We start from the raw sequence: 21,428 nt of genomic DNA, 5'->3' as shown, positions 1-21,428 counted from the left end.
CATTTTGTTGAGAATTTTTGGAAATGCACAAACGCCCTAAGCCCATTTTTACATCTGCATTGACCGCAGTTACTACTCGCAATGGTCCACAAGTGACAAGCCCAGCCTAACATTTTTGATAAATTGCATAGCACACAGCTGGTTAGCCATCATAAACACAGGTTCTGGAGAGTATCCACTGGCCATAGTACTACACCAACAAAGTTTTCAGACCAGCACTAGCACCAAAAGCTCACACAATACAAGCAGAAGAGCTACTGCCAGCGGCAAATCGACAAGGTGCGCTAAAACAGAAGAGAGACTACTGCTTCCGCTTGCCGCTGTGACGGACGATGTGGACGGTCATGGTAAGGCTCTCGTGGTTCTTCTCCATGGGCTGGAACAGGCACACGTCCTGCACCCGCAGCCGGTTGTCGCGGGCGAAACCACGCCAGCCATGCGCCAGCGCTCGCCCGCCGCCGCGCGCGCGCATCTCGACCTCCCACGCCTTCTTCCTCCTCACGAGCGTCACGGCGACCCGCTCCCCGGGTGGAAGATACTCGGCAGCATACGCACAGGAAATGCTCTGCCAAAAACCATTCGTTCAAACGAAGTGAGCAACAACAAAGAAGTACTACTAGTATTACACCTGATCATAATGACAGCTTAGGAAGACACTTGCAACTTACTACGTTGTAGATCCTGTTGCCCACGCCGACGCTGCTCCTGTTCATCACCGAGACGTAGGCGGGGACCCAAGACCCGATGGCACGGGCTGTCCGGTCCACCTCCCTCTCCTGCTCCTCGGTCAGGCGTGCGGTGGATGACAATACGTAGGGACGCGCCGGCTTTGGGTGTTGGCGTGCTTGCTGACGACCATGGTTGCACCCTGAGCAAAATTCAACATGGCTTAGACAGAAGAGGAATTTCAAATGAATCAAATCGCTCTAGTCTACTACTAAGAGCAGGGCGTCTGGATGTGCTACCATCATCTTGCTCCTTGTTGACACGGAGGGTTGTCGGGGCGTCTGGATGTGGCGCCGCCTTTGCCATTGTTGTTGCACCATGACCATGAGCAGTGGTTGATCTTTCAGGGGCAGCCGAGTTCACCCTTGTGTTTCCTACTCTTTTCTTCGGACCAGTACTTCCATTTGCACCCAAGGGCTCGTGAAGCAGATGGACTGTGAATTTGCTCCTGGTGCCAGTGCCCTTCACTGGTTGGAAGACGCAGAGATCTCCCTCCTGCACGCCATTGTCACGGAGGAAGCCTACCCAGCGAGACCCGGTGAGGACGTGCCCACATTGACTCTTCCTTATGTAAAACCATGGGTGCCACTTCTTGCTCTTGCCTGGCCGCTGCAGCGTCAGGTTCTGACTTTCACGCGGGAAGTGCTCCTCTGCAAAAAGCTTGGGGATCACCTGATTTTCCAGATGGAGGCGCGGTATCAGTGGTGGATCAAACATATACGTACAATTCTACAAGTTTAGCATTTCAAGATTTTAACCTTGAGGAAAAATAAGCCCAGATCAAAACTTACAGTAGTATGAATCCGTGTGTTCATTTTCATGATGGCCACGAACACGGGAGTCTTGGCTCGAACAGCCTGGAGAAGCCTAGTTACTCTCTCCTCCTGAGCTCCAGACAGACGAGCATTTAGGGACAAGACATAGTCGCGCCCTGTGCAAGGTGTCTGACGTACATCATCTAGCCCAAAAGACGATTCATCTTCAGAATGTTCCTCTGCCTTCGCGTCACTGTCTTCTCCTGTACAGAAGGAACTCAATAGTTAGTTAAAACCGCGGCAATAAACAAAATCTAAGATACGCAATGTGTTGTGGACACATAGTTCAGAAAGTAGTGCTAATGCACAAAACAATAACACAATGTAACCTGAATCCTCCTCAGACGAGGAGTCGTTTACGGCAGTTTTTCTAGGATGGCTTGAGTCGCCTCTTTCACACGTAGCAAACCGTTTGCTTCCCGGAGATCTTGTGGTATCATCACCCGAGCTGCTTGATATATCAATATAACCCACGCTGCTTGATATATCAATATAATCCACGCTGCTGCTTTCTTGAACATTACAAGAAGCAACTTTGATGCCAGCAGAGGGAAGCACTTTCTCACAGTCATCAGAGTCGAGCACCAGGACCTCGAATAGCGACTTCTCAATGTGGGGAAACAGCAACGAGTCGTTCTCCTCGATGGAATGCGCATTGACAAACGCCTCCCAACCACGCCGCCGGAGGACCGTTTCGTTCATAAGCTTGGAGACTTCAACGGTGTACATGCTTCCGTTATGGGATTCCAGTTCGATGGTCCTTGAGATCTTTCCACCGAAATGGTCTATGAACTTGTTCGGTATAGCCTGTAAGAGACATATTAATTGGTGTAGGCAAGCCCAGCAATTTCCTAGTTGGGTTTAGCAACAGAAAATACGATGTAGATGCAATGTAAAAATTACTAGTATGTGTTATACATAGATTATTGGGGAAATGGGTTGATAAATGAAGAACATGTACTGTATTAACCACAACGACACATCACAAGATTGGTTTAGAAATCAGAACAGATAACGTACAATTTCTTTTGCTACAATTTTCCAGCCTTACAGGATTTACTGCTGGCCTTGAACCCATAAGTTTAAACTAGTACATACTTATGTTCAGTAGCAATGGTCTTCAGAATCTATTCACTTCTCTGTGTCTGTTTAGCACCAACTACACTAGGATCAATTTCTTCTAACCAGTAAGCAACTATCCACTACCAATTCCAACAGATCCTACATATAAAACATTCTAAAAAAGAAGAAGAAAAAGTTGTCTGGTATACTTGAGAAACTAACTTATAACGAGCTTACCATGCCATGTCTGAAATTAGCAGTCATGCGTCTGCAGAAACACTTCATCCTTCCATCCAAATGGTCAGCATATCTCTTGCAGCAGTCACAAGATCTCTTCATCTGGGAAGCTAGTCCAGCCATATGAAGTGAAATATGCAGCTTATGTCAGTTGCACATTCAACAAAGCAAGTTCTCCCTCCGATCCATATTAATTGATGCTGGTTTAGTACAAAATTCTCCATCCATATTAATTGATGTTGGTTTAGTACAACATTGTACCAACTTTGTACTAAACCAATATGTATTGGAGGGAGTAGTGATCTCCTTCCTAGAGAGTGCAAACCATTTTCATGTTATGGCAGTTTGTAATAAAGATAGTATGTATATGTCCCTCTTATTGCAAGTTCCTAGCTTGAAAACCAAAAACATGGACACAATCTTTCTACTGAAAGTGCAAATAACACAGAAAAGCTGCAATCGAAGGAAGAAAGAAAAGGTGTGAATCTAGCAGAACTACCCAGTACAAAAATGGGAGACTGGGACAAATCAAAGCAAGGAAAGATGTTGTATGCACTCATATCCAAAACCAGAGAAATCGCAGCATTAAAGTGAACAGCTAGCTGCTCTGAAGTCTTAACCATCTCGTTCCTTTCCTGCTGGTAGTAGGACGTAGGAGAGAGGAGGAGGCACCTTACCGTGGCAAAGCAGCTCCAGGATGCAATGGTGATTCAGAGAAGAAGGCTCAGCGCTGCTGATACATATATGTACACAAGCGGCCTTATAAAGTAGTGGTAGTTTTAGTACATTTTTGTGCACCATGAAGCATCTTTGCCGAAACAAAAGAAGACACCAAAGGTAATCATGTCTGTCCTGAAAAGGTATTGAAAGGAGCTTCATGAAGAGACAGTACAATATATGCATGCAGGTATTGGCAGTACATGAAGTTACCTTGGGCTGGCAGGGAATCTGGAGAAATCTGCCATGATATTCTCTGCTGATCATGAAGCACTGGCAAGTCTAAGATACAGAAGTAATAATATCCTGGGCTAGACTGAGATGAAAAGTCTTGAAAAAATAAGGGCAACGTTATTATGCCACCTCTAGCTTTGCCAAGATGCCTCTGCACCAGTTATGTTCAGTCACTCAGTGTGTGCATACTGCATAGCACTGCCGTGCGGAGAGAAGGAGCTCAGGCCAACACTCAGGGAAGCAACTGAGCCTCCAACTTAACAGCAACCACTTGCTGGTAAGTTGAACAACTTTTAATATGGTGCACAAACGCAAAAACGCCCAGAAAACTCATGCATGTTTGTATTGCACTTAACTAACTTATATCCAAAGTTTCAAACAATAAAATCCCACAGCCTTGCTATTATGCTGATGCTGATGTAGGAAAGACAAACATACTTGCGAGCTACTATGATCTTCCAGAAACTGTGGCATGGACGACATACTGATATTTACAACTAATATTACAAGATCGCGTCAACTAAACCTGTCATGTTACACGAGTTCGATGATAATCTGCTAAGGCCGGAGATGAAGTACTACTAGAGCATCCATCGACTTCTATAGCTTGTGCGCTGGTGTTATGCCCAGCAGGTCCATGTACCTTTGCATCGACCTCGGTTACTACTCGCAATGGTCCGCAAGCCCAGCCTAGCATTAGCTAAACTCTCTGAGTTGCTAGACGGACTCTTGATAAATTGCACAGCAGACAGCTGGTTAGCCATCATAATTCATAAACACAGGTTCTGGATAGTAGCCACTACCGCAACAAAGTTTTCAGACTAGCACAAGACCACCAAAAGCACACACAATACAAGCAGAAGAGCTACCACCGGCAAATCGACCTCGTGTGCTGATACTGCTGAAAGAGAAGAGAAACTACTGCTGCCGCTTGCCGCTGTGACGGATGATGTGGACCGTCATGGTAAGGCTCTCGTGGTTCTTCTCTGTGGGCTGGAACAGGCACACGTCCTGCACCCGCAGCCGATTGTCGCGGACAAAATCACGCCAGCCCCGCGCAAGCGTCCGCCCGCAGCCGCGCGCGCACATCCGACCTCCCACTCCTTCTTCTTCCTCACAAGCGTCACAAGCATACGCCCCGGAAATGGTCTGCCAAACCATTCATTCAAACGAAGTGAACAACAACAGAGATGTACTAGTATTACACCTGATCATAATGACAGCTTAGGAAAACACTTACGACTTACTACGTTGTAGATAACGTTGCCTACGCCGACGCTGCTCCTGTTCATCACCGAGACGTAGACGGGGACCCGAGACCCGATGGCGCGGGCTGTCTGGTCCACCTCCCTCTCCTGCTCCTCAGTCAGGCGTGCCGTGGATGATATCACGTAAGGAGGCTCCAGCTTTGGTAGCTGCCGTGCTCTCTGACTCTGACGACCATGGTTGCAGCCTGAACAAAATTTCAACATGACTTAGACAGAAGAGGAATTTCAAATGAACAAAATCGCTCTAGTCTACTAGTAAGGGCAGGGCATCTGGGTGTGCTACCATCATCTTGCTGTTTGTTGACACGGAGGGTTTTCGGGGTGGGTGGCGCCGCCTTTGCCATTGTTGTTGCACCATGACCATGAGCAGTTGTCGCTCTTTCAGGGGCAGCCGAGTTCACCCTTGTGTTACCATGAGTAGTAGTGCATCCTACTCTTTTCTTCGGACCAGTACTTCTACTTGCACCCGAGGACTCGTGAAGCAGATGGACTGTGAATTTGCTCCTGGTGCCAGTGCCCTGCACTGGTTGGAAGACGCAGAGATCTCCCTCCTGCACACCATTGTCACGGAGGAAGCTTACCCAGCGAGACCCGTTGAGGACGTGCCCACATCGATCCTTCCTGATGGAAAACCATGGGTGCCACTTCTTGCTCTTGCCCGGGCGCTGTAGCGTCAGGTTCTGGCTCTCACGCGGGAAGTGCTCCTCTGCAAACAGCTTGGGGATCACCTGATTTTCCAGACGGAGGCGCGGTATCGGTGGTGGATCAAACATTACAAGTTCAGCATTTCAAGACTACAAGCTTGAAGAAAAAAAGGCAGATCAAAACTTACAATAGTGCGATTCTGTGTGCTCATTTTCATGATGGCCACGGACACGGGAGTCTCAGCTTGAACATCCTGGAGAAGCCTAGTTACTCTCTCCCCCTGAGCTCCAGACAGATGACCACGCCGAGACAAGACATAGTCGAGCCCTGCACAAGGTGTCTGACGTACATCATCTAGCTCAAAAGATGGTTCATGTTCAGAATGTTCCTCAGCATCGTCAGTGTCTTCTCCTGTACAGAAGTAACTCAACAGTTAGTTAAAACCACGGCAATAAACAAAATCTAAGATACGAAATGTGTTGTGGATACATAGTTCAGAAGGTAGTGCTAACGCACAAAACAATAACACAATGCAACCTGAATCCTCCTCAGACGAGGAGTCGTTTATTACAGCAGTTTTTCTTGGATGGCTCGAGTCGCCTCTTTCACACGCAGCAAATAGTTGGCTCCCTGGCAACCTTGTGGTATCATTGTCGGAAATATGCCCTAGAGGCAATAATAAAAGGATTATTATTATATTTCCTTGTTCATGATAATTGTCTTTTATTCATGTTATAATTGTATTATCCGGAAATCGTGATACACGTGTGAATACATAGACCACAATATGTCCCTAGTGAGCCTCTACACTAGTAGAAAAAGGATCAAGCGTGAAGCACATTAGTGCCGGTTTGTATTTGAGCCGGCACAAATGTATACATTAGTGCCGGTTCCAACGGCTAGCCGGGCCGCTCTCATTAGTACCGGTTCGTGGCTAACCTTTAGCATCGGTTCGTGCCACGAACCGGTACTAATGATAGTGGTGGCAGGATGTTGTCAGTCTGGGCCCCCTCCAGCACCTTTAGTACCGGTTCTTGGCACGAACCGGTACTAAAAGTCGTCCTACATAAACCCTTCGTCCACCCGAGCTCGCTCTGTTCTTCCCCTTTCCCCTCTCCTCTCTGTTCTTCCCCTCTTCCTCTCGAGCTCATCACACATTTTGCCCAAAATTTGTCAAGATTTGAAGGCCCCCATCCATTCAAATGATCACAAAGGTTAGCAACTTTGTCCTTTCATCTCTCATTGCTATATTAGCTCTTGCAATGCTTTATATAGTTATTAATTTGTGAGTTTAGTAATTTGGGAGGAAATATATATATGTGCTAGTATTTGATTTATATGCAATTTGAGGTTAAAATAACACTTAGTTTGCATATGTAGGTGTGGTTTACTTAGTGCCTTCTAAATCTCCGTCGTAACCACCGTCGATCGCCCGCACCGTCCCGTCGCCGGCACCACCTTGTGGTGAGCCTCTTGTTCATGAAATTTTATATAAAAAATTGATGTTTGTGTGATTTGGATATATAGTTACTCGTATAATAATTATCTTACCCGTACGTTGTTTGTTATACATAGTGCCATGGTTTTGATATCCGTCCCCGTCGGCCCTCGTCCTTGTTATGATTCGGATGTGGTATATTCTCTTTTAAAACTATTTGTTGCATTTCGTGTTTATGACAAATTATGCCCATCAAGTTGACATAGATATTTTTATCTAGGAGGTATGTGAACCGGAAATTCCAACCGACCCTATTGTCGAGAGGTTAAATTTAGTTGAAAGAGAAAACGAGTACTTGAAAGAAAAATTGAAAAGAATTGAGGGGGAGAAGATGGAATTGGAGTTGCATGTTGCCGATGTCGTCGATGATCACAAGATCAAGAAGGAGAAAATGCGCTTGAAGATTAGAAAGATTAGAAAATATGCCATCGATAGTGAGGCTTGGTATCATTATGCTGTTGGATCAATTGTTACCTTAGTTGCGATCTTGATCGCATTTGTTGTTGCATTTAAATGCTTTAGCTAGAGAGTTATTTGTTTGTTGCATTTAAGTGTTGTATGAACTTTATGTATGAACTTGTATTAATTTGGTCTATTCGGTGTTGTGTAATGAAGATGAGCCGGCAATGGATGTACGATGACCGATGCTCTCCCCAGTTCGTTGAGGGCGTGCATACTTTTCTGCTTGCGGCTGAGGCAAACAAGCGGGCGGATGGTTTTATGCCTTGTCCATGTGCTGGCTGTAAGAATGGTCGCAATTACTCTACGTCAAGAACCATTCACGTCCACCTGTTTGAGTCCGGTTTCATGCCCCACTATAATGTTTGGACCAAGCACGGAGAAAGAGGGGTTATGATGGAAGACAATGAAGAAGAAGAGGACGACGACAGCTATCCTGGCCATGGGTTCCCTGAATACGATGATACAACAATGGGGGAAGAAGCTGAGCCGGTAATGCGGGAAGAAGCTGAGCCGGCAATGCGGGAAGAAGCTGAAGAAGAGGCATCAGATGAGCCCGTTGATGATCTAGGTCGGGCCATTGCCGATGCAAAGAGAAACTGCGCAAGTGATTTGGAGAAGAAGAAGTTGCAGCGCATGTTAGAGGATCACAAAAAATTGTTGTACCCGAATTGCGTAGGTGACAAGAAAAAGCTGGGCACCACACTGGAATTGCTGCAATGGAAGGCAGAGAATGGTGTATCTGACAAGGGATTTGGAAAGTTGCTGGTAATGATAAAGGATATGCTTCCAAAGGACAACGAATTGCCCGAGAGTACGTACGAAGCAAAGAAGGTTGTCTGCCCTCTAGGGTTAGAGGTGCAGAAGATACATGCATGCCCTAATGATTGCATCCTCTACCGCGGTGAGTACGAGGATTTGAACGCTTGCCCGGTATGTGGTGCATTGCGCTATAAGATCAGCCGCGATGAGCATGGTGATGTCGAGGGCGAGCGCCCCAGGAAGAAGATTCCTGCCAAGGTGATGTGGTATTCTCCTATAATACCACGGTTGAAACGTTTGTTCCAAAACAAAGAGCATGCCAAGGCGATGCGATGGCACAGAGAAGACCGTAAGAAAGACGGAAAGTTGAGAGTACCCGCTGACGGGTCGCAGTGGAGAAAAATCGAAAGAAAGTACGGGAAGGAGTTTGCAGATGACGCAAGGAGCGTATGGTTTGGTCTAAGCGCAGATGGCATTAATCCTTTTGGGGAGCAGAGCAGCAACCATAGCACCTGGCCTGTGACTCTATGTTTGTATAACCTTCCTCCTTGGTTGTGCATGAAGCGGAAGTTCATTATGATGCCAGTGCTCATCCAAGGCCCTAAACAACCCGGCAACGACATTGATGTGTATCTAAGGCCATTAGTTGAAGAACTCTTACAACTGTGGAATGGAACAGGTGTACGTGCATGGGATGAGCACAAACAGGAAGAATTTGACCTAAAGGCATTGCTGTTCGTGACCATCAATGATTGGCCTGCTCTCAGTAACCTTTCAGGACAGACAAACAAGGGATACCACGGATGCACGCACTGTTTGGATGATACCGACAGTATATATTTGAATAGTTGTAAGAAGAATGTGTACCTGGGACATCGTCGATTTCTTCCGAGCAGGCATCCCGTAAGAAAGAAAGGCAAGCATTTCAAAGGTGAGGCGGATCACCGGACGAAGCCTCGCCACCGTACTGGTGCTGATGTACATGATATGGTCAAGGATTTGAAGGTGATATTTGGAAAGGGTCCTGGCGGACAATCTGTTCCAAAGGACGCTGACGGACGCGCACCCATGTGGAAGAAGAAATCTATATTTTGGGACCTGCCATATTGGAAAGACCTAGAGGTCCGCTCCGCAATCGACGTGATGCACGTGACGAAGAATCTTTGCGTGACCCTGCTTGGCTTCTTGGGCGTGTATGGGAAGACAAAAGATACACCTGAGGCACGGGAGGACCAGCAACGTATGCACGGAGAAGACGGCATACATCAGGGTCATGCAAGCTACGCTCTTACCAAAGAAGAGAAGGAAATCTTCTTTGAATGCCTGCTCAGTATTAAGGTACCGTCTGGCTTCTCGTCGAATATAAAGGGAATAATAAACATGGCAGAGAAAAAGTTCCAGAACCTAAAGTCTCATGACTGCCACGTGATTATGACGCAACTGCTTCCGGTTGCATTGAGGGGGCTTCTACCGGAAAACGTTCGATTAGCCATTGTGAAGCTATGTGCATTTCTCAATGCAATCTCTCAGAAGGTAATCGATCCAGAAATCATACCAAGGTTACAGAATGATTTGGTGCAATGTCTTGTCAGTTTCGAGTTGGTGTTCCCACCATCCTTCTTCAACATCATGACACACGTCCTAGTTCACCTGTGCCAAGAGATTAACGTTTTGGGTCCTGTATTTCTACACAATATGTTCCCCTTTGAGAGGTTCATGGGAGTCTTAAAGAAATATGTTCATAACCGTGCTAGGCCAGAAGGAAGCATCTCCAAGGGCCATCAAAATGAGGAGGTCATTGAGTTTTGTATTGACTTTATTCCTGACCTTAAGCCGATTGGTGTTCCTGAATCGCGGCATAAGGGCAGACTGGATGGAAAAGGCACGCTAGGAGGGGAACAAATAATATGTATGGACGGACATTCTCTCACTGAAGCACACTACACAGTTCTACAGAATTCCGCCTTGGTGGCTCCGTATATGGATGAACACAAGAATTTGCTACGCTCCAAACACTCGGAGCGGTCTGATGACTGGATTACACGTGAACAAACCAGGAGTTTCGCCAGCTGGTTGCAGACACGTACCATGCATGACACCTCTATTGAAGATGACCTGTACTTGCTGTCCCAGTTACCATCTTCGAATATAATGACTTTCAAAGGGTACGAGATAAATGGTAATACATTTTACACGATCGCCCAAGATAAGAAGAGCACCAACCAAAACAGTGGTGTCCGCTTTGATGCAGAAACCAAGACGGGAAAGGAAACATATTATGGTTATATACAGGACATATGGGAACTTGACTATCGACGTGGTTTAAAGGTCCCTTTGTTTCGGTGCAAATGGGTCAATATGACACGAGGCGGGGTAACGGAAGACCCGCAGTACGGAATGACAACAGTGGATCTCAACAATCTTGCGTATGCAGACGAACCATTCGTCCTAGCCAATGATGTGGCACAGGTTTTCTATGTGAAGGACATGTCTACCAAGCCAAGAAAAAGAAAAGATAAGGAAGCGAATGCATCGTACGATGAGCCAAAGCGGCACATAGTTCTTTCTGGGAAGAGAAACATCGTGGGAGTGGATGACAAGACAGACAAGTCAGAAGATTATGAAAAGTTTGATGAAATTGCTCCATTCACAGTGAATATTGACCCGAGCATCCCGTTAAATGATGAAGATTTTCCATGGTTACGGCGCAAAGGGACACACGCGAAGAAAAAGTTTCACACCCAAAGATCTGGGATGTGATCGGCTTCACTAGCTATCATCACTTTCTTCTGTGTTTCGCACCGAGAGGGGAATCTCTGTAATAGTTAGGGTAGTTATGTGTTTTGGCATTTGAAACGCGAAGAAATTTTATGTGCAAACAAATTCTTTCATGCCTTTACTGATTTTTAAAGTTAAGTTATTCACAAACTAGTGATTCACACTAATTTCAAATAATTCAAAATTTAAACTATTCAAATTTGAAAACTACGGGCACTAACAGAAAGTTTGTAATTTTTTGTACCTAAAACAAAAATGTTCACAAAGAAACTCTAAATACACAAAAAAAACACAAAAATAAATAAAGCAAAAAAATAATAAAAAAAGCCCTAACAGAAAGTTTGTAATTTTTTGTACCTAAAACAAAAATGTTCACAAAGAAACTCTAAATACACAAAAAAACACAAAAATAAATAAAGCAAAAAATAAAATAAAAAAGCCCGCCTACTAGGCCAGAGCGGCCTGCATACGACTAGAAACCCAACCTGTCGTTGGGCCAGGATGCAGGCCCGCAAAGGCCAAGTGGGCCCACAGGACTGCAAAGAACACGTAGGCCCAGTAAGCCTGCTTTGGAGAGGAGCTCGAGAGAGCGACCGCACGGGGGTTTATAAACCAGTGCGGTCGCCCCTCGGCTAGCGAGGTGGGACTAAACTTGCCGCACCGCACCTGCGCCAGCGCACCCCCTTTAGTACCGGGTCGTGGCACTAAAGGGGGGGCCTTTAGTACCGGTTTGTGCCACCACCCGGTACTAAAGGGGGTCGCTTCCCGCCGCTTGGCCTGGCCAAAACAGGCCTTTAGTACCGGTTGGTGGTTCCAACCGGTACTAAATGTGCCTTCTATATATACAACGGCTACGAAAATTTCAGTTTCGCTCTCTGTTCGTTCCTCTGTTTCCGTCTCCGTCGCCGTCGCCGCCGCCCTCGATCGTCTCCGTCGCCGCTCGTCTCCGTCGCCGCCCCCGTCCCCGTCGCCGCCCCCGTCCCCGTCGCCGCCCTCGTCGCCGTCGCCGCCCCGGGCCCATCCCCGTCGCGCCGTCCCCGTCCCCGTCGCGCCGTCCCCGCCGTCGCCTCGCCTCGCCGTCGCCTCGCCGTCGCCGTCGCCCGCTGTGAGCCCTCCCCGAGCCCGTACACACACACACACAAGCATGTTTAATTAGTTTAGATAATTAGTCTTTAATTAGTTTAGATTATTTAGATTATTATTTTGTATGTTTAATTAGTTTAGATAATTAGTGTTTAATTAGTACACACACACGTATTTTGTATGTTTAATTAGTTTAGATTATTTAGATTATTATTTTTTCACTATTATATATGTATGAATGCATGTTAGATGGATATAATTAGTGTTTAATCAGTTAGAAATTAGTGTTATATAGAAATGTTAGAAATTAGTGTTATATAGAAATGTTAGAAATGTTAGAAATTTTAGTGTTATTTAGATTATTTAGATTTGCATAATTAGTGTTATATAGAAATGTTAGAAATTTTAGTTATCAAAATCCAATCATTAAAAAAATGTTACTTTTTGCGGGCATATAGCTAGTATTTGTTCTCGACGATGCCCGGCCCGCATCCTCGCCGTCGACCCGTCCGCGACGACGTCCAGCCGACCCATGTCCGGGACTGGGCTCCGCCGGGCTGGCACTGGGAGGTGCTGCCTGGTGGGGCGCGCCGCTTGATGAGGAACCCGGCCCCGGGTCCCGTCGTCGACCCTGATCTCGTTTGGTGGCGTTCGCGTGGGCCAGTTTCGGTGCGGAGGGACCCGGCCCCGCCGGAGGTGGTACGTCGCCGTGTCAGGGAGGAGGACGAGCACGTCCATCGCTACATGGTTGCGTTAGAGGGCGGCAGGTTCTCCAATACCTGGCAGTATCTTCGGGGATCTCACTTCAGCTATGATCCTGTGAGGGTTCCTTCTCTTTGGGTGTCCACCGCCCGCGCCGCAGGAACCGCGAGTGTCCTAGATTCTTCTGTAGTATTCGATCTTTAATTAGCTAGCCAGTGATGTACTATTCAATATTATATATTATTCGAGACGATGTATTCGAGATTATATCTATTATTCTAGACGAAGTATTCGAGATTATATCTATTATTCGAGACGATGTAATTTGAATACTAAATTGTTTTATATTTCTTTTGAATTAGTTAAATAAAAGCTATGGCAGACAATACCGACAGAGAGGGAGAACAGACCATGTTCGATATGATACGCGGGCCAAATGATGATCAGAATGAAGAAGATTATGACGGCTCCGAATTTCTAAACAACACCGGAGAGGGTGATATGATATTCGATCGCGACGACCGAATTGATGAAGTCATGAACTACGATTATGACGATGACGAAGAACATGTTGATCCTGAAACAACAAAGACCGGCGAGGTATATATATTTATATAAGCAGGTATCTGGTGATCATCACATGTTTTAAATGACTTGAAGATATATTAACGAATCGATCTTTGTTCTTTCAGCCATCCGGATCGAGCAAATCTTCAGGCAAAAGGACGAAACGAGGCCCGAACAAAAAGTTGAAGGAGGGCGTAAAGTACAATATCGAGGCAGTCAGACCTAATGGCGAACCATTAGCGCCTAAGAAGATTGCGGACAAGTTCATTCGTCAGTGCGGAGTTCTTGTGAAGGACCAACTCCCGATCTCCCTTCAAGAATGGAGAGAGCCAGCAAAAGACAAAAGACAAAAAGGCAAAGAGGACGCTGCTCCACGTTCAGATGTTACTTTTGTCGACAAGAATCAAAAAGATCTGCTTTGGGATACTCTCATGGAACATTTCACCCTACCAGATCATTTCACAGAAGCAGATGTGCAGAAAGTCAAGGACGCTGCTCTTAGGAAGATGGCGGTTGCATTCAAGAACCACAAGAATCGTGAATGGGACAAGTACGTCAAGGGAGGAAGGAAGACTCCAGTATTCGAGGGAACACTAGAGAACCAACGTGCTCATTGGGACGATTTCGTGAAATTCAAGGATTCGGAATTAGCTAAGGAACGGTCGAGAATAAACAAGAAGAATGCCGAAAAAAAGGATAAGTTCCATAAGCTGGGGCCAGGTGGCTATGCGGTGGCAATGCCTAAGTGGGATAAGTCTGAGAAAGAGATGGAGGATGCAGGTGCCACTCCGGTTACTAAGAGCTGGCCCCCCAGGGTCAGGACTTGGTTCTATGCGCATGGGGGGGAGTTGGACCCGAAGACAGGCAATGTTTCGACGAGGGCAAGTCTGAAGGGAGCCGACGATGCGATACTTGTTGCAATAGAAGAGGCACGATCGGGGGTGTTCCAGCCCAACAGAGAGAACGACGAGCTTACGCGTGCCCTGGGAAATCCTGAACACCCGGGAAGAACACGAGGCAAGGGCGCTATTCCGTGGTATGAGGGGTTCTCAGACTGGAACACCGACTACAGAACCCGTGCGAGAAAGAAGATTGCGGAGGAGAAGAAGAGGAAGATGGAGGAGGAGCAGAGGAAGCGGGACTATGAACGCCTTCAAGGCCTAGAAGCAAGTCAAGCGGAATTGGTAGTCAAATTCCAGCGGCAGCAGGAGCAGATCGACTCACTTACCCAGCAAAGGGGGTCTCAGCAGCTGCAGCAGCTAGCGAATGATCCAGCATTGGATAGCACCGCCCCATCCATGCCGAGAAGCAGCGTGGGTTCCGCCCCGGACGATGCAATGCTGGGTAGATACCCCGTGGATGACATCACGGAGAACACTAGCTGCGAGCTACACGTCAAAATGAAGAACATATCCATGAAGGTGGCGGACGCCGTTGCTTTTACAAATCCCCCCGAGGCAACCTTCCATTGCAACCCGATTCCAGCGGGCTATGCTCGTGTCTTGGTTGATGAGGTGGTGGACCCATATTCGGAGCTAGAGCTTGACTATCCTGGAGGTGACGACGAGCGCTTTCTCGGAGACGCCAAACATCGTATCATCCTATGGAAAAAGGATTGCATCATCATTCGAAGGCCACCGACACCGCGTCAGCCGACTCCTCGTCGAAGTCCGCCACCGAGTCAGCAGTCTCCCGCTCCTGCAAGTCCACCAAGTCCGGCAAAGTGTCAGGCCACTCCTCCTCCAAGTCCGGCAAAGTGTCAGGCCACTCCTCCTCCTCCAAGTCCGCCACAGCGTCAGACATCCACTCCTCCTCCAAGTCCGGCACAACCTCAGGCCACTCCTCCTCCAAGTCCGGCACAGCTTCAGGCGGCCACTCCTCCTCGTCCAACTCAGCCCCGTCAGCCGTCTCCGCCGCCTCAGCAATCACAGAAGAGACACCCCGCAGCTATGGTGCGTAGCGGTACGAGTCGAGGTAGTACAGGAAGTACAGGCGGAGGCAAGCGATATAAATATGGTCCAAGCCTCACGCCTCTTCCGCAGAGGGCTTATGACAGGTCCGAGGAGGAAATCGCAGCCATATCGAAGTCCGAGGTGGAAGCCCATTTTGCACCGAAACCGCCAACGCCGCCAAGGGAGAAAGTGCCTGAGGAAACGATTGACCACTTCATTCGTATGGCTCAACCACCAGCTCCCGAGCCTGTTGACACAGACTATGAGCGCCACATCAGGAAGTTAAATCGAGCACGTGTACGTAAGGAGGCGAGCTCGGGATCGAGCAAACAAGAAGCAGCTGTCAAAAAATGCGGGAAAACCATTCCCCAGCTGGGAGAACAGGCGGCGCAATCGATCCCCTCGCTTGTTGTGCCAACAACACGTGACAGTACGCGCGCCCAATATTATTGTGGGCAAACAGTTTACGTTCCTGAGGTGGGCAATGTGGTAATAACGGAGGAGCATATAATGCAGGCTGAAGTTCTCAAAATCACTATTGGACAACTCCTCGAGATCGAGCCCATGCCTGTGCTTAGAGAGGATGAAATAAAACGGAAATATGTCCGGGGCCAACCTTTGGTCGAGCCAGACAAGGTCAAGAACCTCCCAACGAGAATGTATGAATTGCATCAATGGTACATGAACATTACCAAGATTTCCGATCGATTGTCCCTCATGGTGAATGTCAAGGAGGATCATTACTACCATGAGAAAGCTGTGTCCGTTGAGTATTCTGAACTGTTTCAGTTATACAATCAAGACACACTCGACAAATCTATCGTCAGTTGCTATTGTCTGTAAGTGATTTCTTTCTGTAATTTAAGTCTCAAGCTAGCTGTAGTGATCCTTTATCATTACCTGTAATTATCCTCACTATATTCTTTTCTGTGGTATTATATGCAGGATGAAGATGTATGAAATGAGAAAAGGTGGACGCTATGGCATTGGGTTCATTGACCCAAACACCGTTAATGAATACACATGGAAAATAGATGAACGTCATCAAAAGGCCGTAGAGGACAGCATGCTAGAGTTCTTGAAGCGCCTCAAATACAATGAAGATATACTACTTCCTTACAACTTCCAGTGAGTCACACTGTCTTGTACTACAAATTCTCTGTTTTTGCCTACTAGCTAGCTACATGTTTTTGCTTACATATGCCCGCTTAATTAAGACATGCAAACGTGTGTGCATGCAGATATCACTGGGTCTTGTGTATCATTAAAGTTGACGCCGGAACAGTTGAAATACTGGACTCACTACTCAAAGAAAAAACTGACTATAACATCTTGTTTGGGATAGTCAACAGGTAATTTCAATCATTATTAACTATATATCTCGGCCTATTTAGTTCGTCATTTCATGATATGAACTATTTAATAACCCCTTTATTCATTTTCTTTTTCGGCGGGCAGGGCTTGGGCAAGGTTCATCAGGGTCACGGACGGCGAATGGAAAGAAAAGCTTAAATGGGGAAGACCCAAGGTAAGTAATTAAGTAGTACTAGCTAGCTAGCTAGCTGCCATCTCTTTAATTATCATGCTTGATTAATTATTATCTGATCAAATTCCATTCTCGTAAAGGCCCTGAAGCAGGCGCAGGGGACTGATCTGTGTGCATTCTGCGTTTGCGAGAACATTCGCATGATGGCATCCGAAAGGAGCAGATCTCAAAGACAGGAATGGGTACGCTTGTCAAAACACTATTCACAATTTTTACACCATTATCGATATCTAGTCACACAACTAATACACATGCATATTGATCTCCTTCTTAACAGTTCAGAGAGGTGCGGGCGAAGCTCCTAGAAACGGAGCGCGTAGAAGCACTTCAAGAGGAAATAGCGGGATTTTTGCTCGACCAGGTCATAAATCCGAAGGGAGAATACTATTACCCGCTACCGGCCCAATGAAAACCACTTCCAATTGTCATCGTGCTCCGAAGGCACCAATTAGGCTATAATGCCACTGACTCCAAAGGCAACATGCATATGTAGGAGAAATTGTATATAGCTATACATGTGTGTATGTGTGAATTAATTAATATGATGGTTTGTGAGACATTGATGATATATATATGCATGATTGGTTCTACTAGAAATTCTATTTTTATATATATATATATACATATATATATATATATATATGCATAACGTGTACAATGTGTAGTATCGTAAAATACCAGCAAACCAAAAAGAATTAAAATGGAAACACAAAATTAAATGAAAAAGAAATCATAAAACTAAAACCCCCCAAACCTTATAGTACCGGTTGGTCTTACCAACCGGTACTAAAGGACTCCAGGCCCCTGGAGCTGGCTCGTGCCACGTGGTTTCCCTTTAGCACCGGTTCGTGCTGAACCGGTACTAAAGGGGGGGGCCTTTAGTGCCGGTTATGGAACCGGCACGAAAGGGCCTTACGAACCGGTGCTATTGCCCGGTTCTGCACTAGTGCTAGTTGACTAGCTCGTTGATTAACAGATAGTCATGGTTTCCTGACTATGGACATTAGATGTCATTGATAACGGGATCACATCATTAGGAGAATGATGTGATGGACAAGACCCAATCCTAAGCTTAGCACAAGATCGTGTAGTTCGTTTTGCTAGAGTTTTTCCAATGTCAAGTATCTTTTCTTTAGACCATGAGATCGTGTAACTTCTGGATACCGTAGGAGTGCTTTGGGTGTACCAAACATCACAACGTAACTGGATGACTATAAAGGTGCACTACAGGTATCTCCGAAAGTGTCTGTTGGGTTAACATGGATCGAGACTGGGATTTGTCACTGCGTATGACGGAGAGGTATCTCTGGGCCCACTCGGTAATGCATCATCATAATGAGCTCAAAGTGACCAAGTGTCTGGTCACGGGATCATGCATTACGGTACGAGTAAAGTGACTTGCCGGTAACGAGATTGAACAAGGTATTGGGATACCGACGATCGAATCTCGGGCAAGTAACGTACCGATTGACAAAGGGAATTGTATACGGGGTTGCTTAAATCCTCGACATAGTGGTTCATCCGATGAGATCATCGAGGAGTATGTGGGAGCCAACATGGGTATCCAGATCCCGCTGTTGGTTATTGACCGGAGAGCCGTCTCGGTCATGTCTACATGTCTCCCGAACCCGTAGGGTCTACACACTTAAGGTTCGGTGACGCTAGGGTTGTATGAATATGAGTATGCAGCAAACCGAAAGTTGTTCGGAGTCCCAGATGAGATCCCGGACGTCACGAGGAGTTCCGGAATAGTCCGGAGGTAAAGAATTATATATACGAAGTGCAGTTATGGCCATCAGGAGAGTTTCGGGGGTCACCGGTATTGTACCGGGACCACCGGAAGGGTCCCGGGGGTCCACCGGGTGGGGCCACCCATCCCGGAGGGCCCCATGGGCTGAAGTGGGAGGGGAACCAGCCCCTGGTGGGCTGGTGCGCCCCCCCTGGGCCCCCCTCTGCGCCTAGGGTTGGGAACCCTAGGGGAGGGGGCGCCTCCACTTGCCTTGGGGGGCAAGTCTCCCCCCTTGGCCACCGCCCCCCTAGGAGATCCCATCTCCTAGGGCCGGCACCCCCCTGGGGTCCCTATATAAAGAGGGGGGAGGGTGGGAGGGCAGCCGCACCCTGACATCTGGCGCCTCCCTTCCCCCTTGCTACACCTCCTCCTCCCGTAGTCGCTTGGCGAAGCCCTGCCGGAACCCTGCTGCATCCACCACCACGCCGTCGTGCTGCTGGATCTTCATCAACCTCTCCTTCCCCCTTACTGGATCAAGAAGGAGGAGATGTCACGCTGACCGTACGTGTGTTGAACACGGAGGCGCCGTCCGTTCGGTGCTAGGATCTCCGGTGATTTGGATCACGACGAGTACGACTCCCTCAACCCCGTTTTCTTGAACGCTTTCACTCGCGATCTACAAGGGTATGTAGATGCACTCCCCTCTCTCGTTGCTAGATGAACTCATAGATTGATCTTGGTGAACATAGGATTTTTTTTATTTTATGCAACGTTCCCCAACAGTGGCATCATGAGCTAGGTCTATGCGTAGTTCTCTATTGCACGAGTAGAACACAAATCTATTGTGGGCGTAGATGTTGTCAACTTTCTTGCCACTACTAGTCTTATTTTTCTTCAGCGGTATTGTGGGATGAAGCGGCCCGGACCGACCTTACACGTACGCTTACGTGAGACAGGTTCCACCGACTGACATGCACTAGATGCATAAGGTGGCTAGCGGGTGTCTGTCTCTCCCACTTTACTTGGAGCGGATTCGATGAAAAGGGTCCTTATGAAGGGTAAATAGAAGTTGACAAATCACGTTGTGGCTTTATCGTAGGTAAGAAAACGTTCTTGCTAGAACCCTATTGCAGCCACGTAAAAGATGCAACAACAATTAGAGGACGTCTAACTTGTTTTTGCAGCAATTGCTTTGTGATGTGATATGGCCAAAAGTTGTGATGAGTGATGAATGATATATTGTGATGTATGAGATCATGTTCTCGTAATAGGAATCACGACTTGCATGTCGATGAGTATGACAACCGGCAGGAGCCATATGAGTTTTCTTAATTATTGTATGACCTGCGTGTCAATGATTCAACGCCATGTAATTACTTTACTTTATTGCTAAACCGTTAGCCATAGTAGTAGAAGTAATAGTTGGCGAGCAACTTCATGGAGACACGATGATGGAGATCATGGTGTCATGCCAGTGACGAAGATGATCATGGAGCCCCGAAGATGGAGATCAAAGGAGCTATATGATATTGGCCATATCATGTCACTACTATATAATTACATGTGATGTTTATTATGTTTATGCATCTTGTTTACTTAGAACGACGGTAGTAAATAAGATGGTCCCTTATAATAATTTCAAGAAAGTGTTCCCCCTAACTGTGCGCCGTTGCTAAAGTTCGTCGTTTCGAAGCACCATGTGATGATCGGGTGTGATAGATTCTTACGTTCACATACAACGGGTGTAAGACAGTTTTACACATGCAAAAACACTTAGGGTTAACTTGACGAGCCTAGCATGTACAGACATGGCCTCGGAACACAGAGACCGAAAGGTCGAACATGAGTCGTATGGAAGATACGATCAACATGGAGATGTTCACCGATGATGACTAGTCTGTCTCACGTGATGATCGGACACGGCCTAGTCGACTCGGATCATGTAACACTTAGATGACTAGAGGGATGTCAAATCTGAGTGGGAGTTCATTAAATAATTTGATTAGATGAACTTAATTATCATGAACTTAGTCTAAAATCTTTGCAAAATATGTCTTGTAGATCAAATGGCCAACGCTCATGTCAACATGAACTTCAACGCGTTCCTAGAGAAAACCAAGCTGAAAGATGATGGCAACAACTATACGGACTGGGTCCGGAACCTGAGGATCATCCTCATAGCTGCCAAGAAAGCATATGTCCTAGAAGGACCGCTAGGTGAAGCACCCATCCCAGAGAACCAAGACGTTATGAACGCTTGGCAGTCACGTGCTGATGATTACTCCCTCGTTCAGTGCGGCATGCTTTACAGCTTAGAACCGGGGCTCCAAAAGCGTTTTGAGCAACACGGAGCATATGAGATGTTCGAGGAGCTGAAAATGGTTTTCCAAGCTCATGCCCGGGTCGAGAGATATGAAGTCTCCGACAAGTTCTATAGTTGTAAGATGGAGGAAAATAGTTCTGTCAGTGAGCACATACTCAAAATGTCTGGGTTGCACAACCGCCTGTCCCAGCTGGACATTAACCTCCCGGACGAGGCGGTCATTGACAGAATCCTTCAGTCGCTCCCACCGAGCTACAAGAGCTTTGTGATGAACTACAATATGCAGGGGATGGAGAAAACTATTCCTGAAGTATTTTCAATGCTG

The 21,428-nt window shown here is 46.7% G+C and overlaps 1 protein-coding gene and 1 pseudogene across 3 annotated transcripts; both read right to left on the bottom strand.

Moving 5' to 3' along the window:
• Positions 1-52: 52 nt before the first annotated feature.
• Positions 53-3,640, bottom strand: LOC123069145 (B3 domain-containing protein Os03g0620400-like). Of its 3 annotated transcripts, XM_044491928.1 has the most exons (7): positions 3,518-3,640; positions 2,841-2,950; positions 1,871-2,348; positions 1,518-1,744; positions 966-1,398; positions 669-868; positions 53-565 (listed from the first exon to the last, which is right to left on the bottom strand). In XM_044491928.1, the coding sequence occupies exons 2-7, from the start codon at positions 2,940-2,942 to the stop codon at positions 302-304; spliced, it is 1,704 nt and encodes a 567-aa protein (XP_044347863.1). In that variant the 5' UTR covers positions 2,943-2,950; positions 3,518-3,640; the 3' UTR covers positions 53-301. The 3 variants fall into 3 exon arrangements, with proteins under 3 accessions (XP_044347863.1, XP_044347860.1, XP_044347861.1); XM_044491925.1 differs by having other exon boundaries at positions 2,841-3,558; XM_044491926.1 differs by having other exon boundaries at positions 669-848; positions 2,841-3,558.
• A 1,069-nt stretch (positions 3,641-4,709) lies between these two features.
• LOC123069143 (B3 domain-containing protein Os03g0620500-like) overlaps positions 4,710-21,428 on the bottom strand; it is a 43,201-nt pseudogene continuing 26,482 nt past the window's right edge.

Source organism: Triticum aestivum, chromosome 3B (assembly GCF_018294505.1).
Source record: "Triticum aestivum cultivar Chinese Spring chromosome 3B, IWGSC CS RefSeq v2.1, whole genome shotgun sequence".
Taxonomy (NCBI): Eukaryota; Viridiplantae; Streptophyta; class Magnoliopsida; order Poales; family Poaceae; genus Triticum; species Triticum aestivum.
Note: the sequence above shows the minus strand (reverse complement) of the source record. Positions and strands in the feature narration are given on the sequence as shown.

Coding starts and splice junctions, on each gene's coding strand:
- LOC123069145 (XM_044491925.1), bottom strand. CDS start 2,963: ATGGCTGGACTAGCTTCCCAGATGAAGAGATCTTGTGACTGCTGCAAG. Junction 1,745..1,870: donor CTCGTCTGAGGAGGATTCAG/GTTACATTGTGT, acceptor CCTTCTGTACAG/GAGAAGACAGTGACGCGAAG. Junction 1,399..1,517: donor ACACACGGATTCATACTACT/GTAAGTTTTGAT, acceptor CTGGAAAATCAG/GTGATCCCCAAGCTTTTTGC.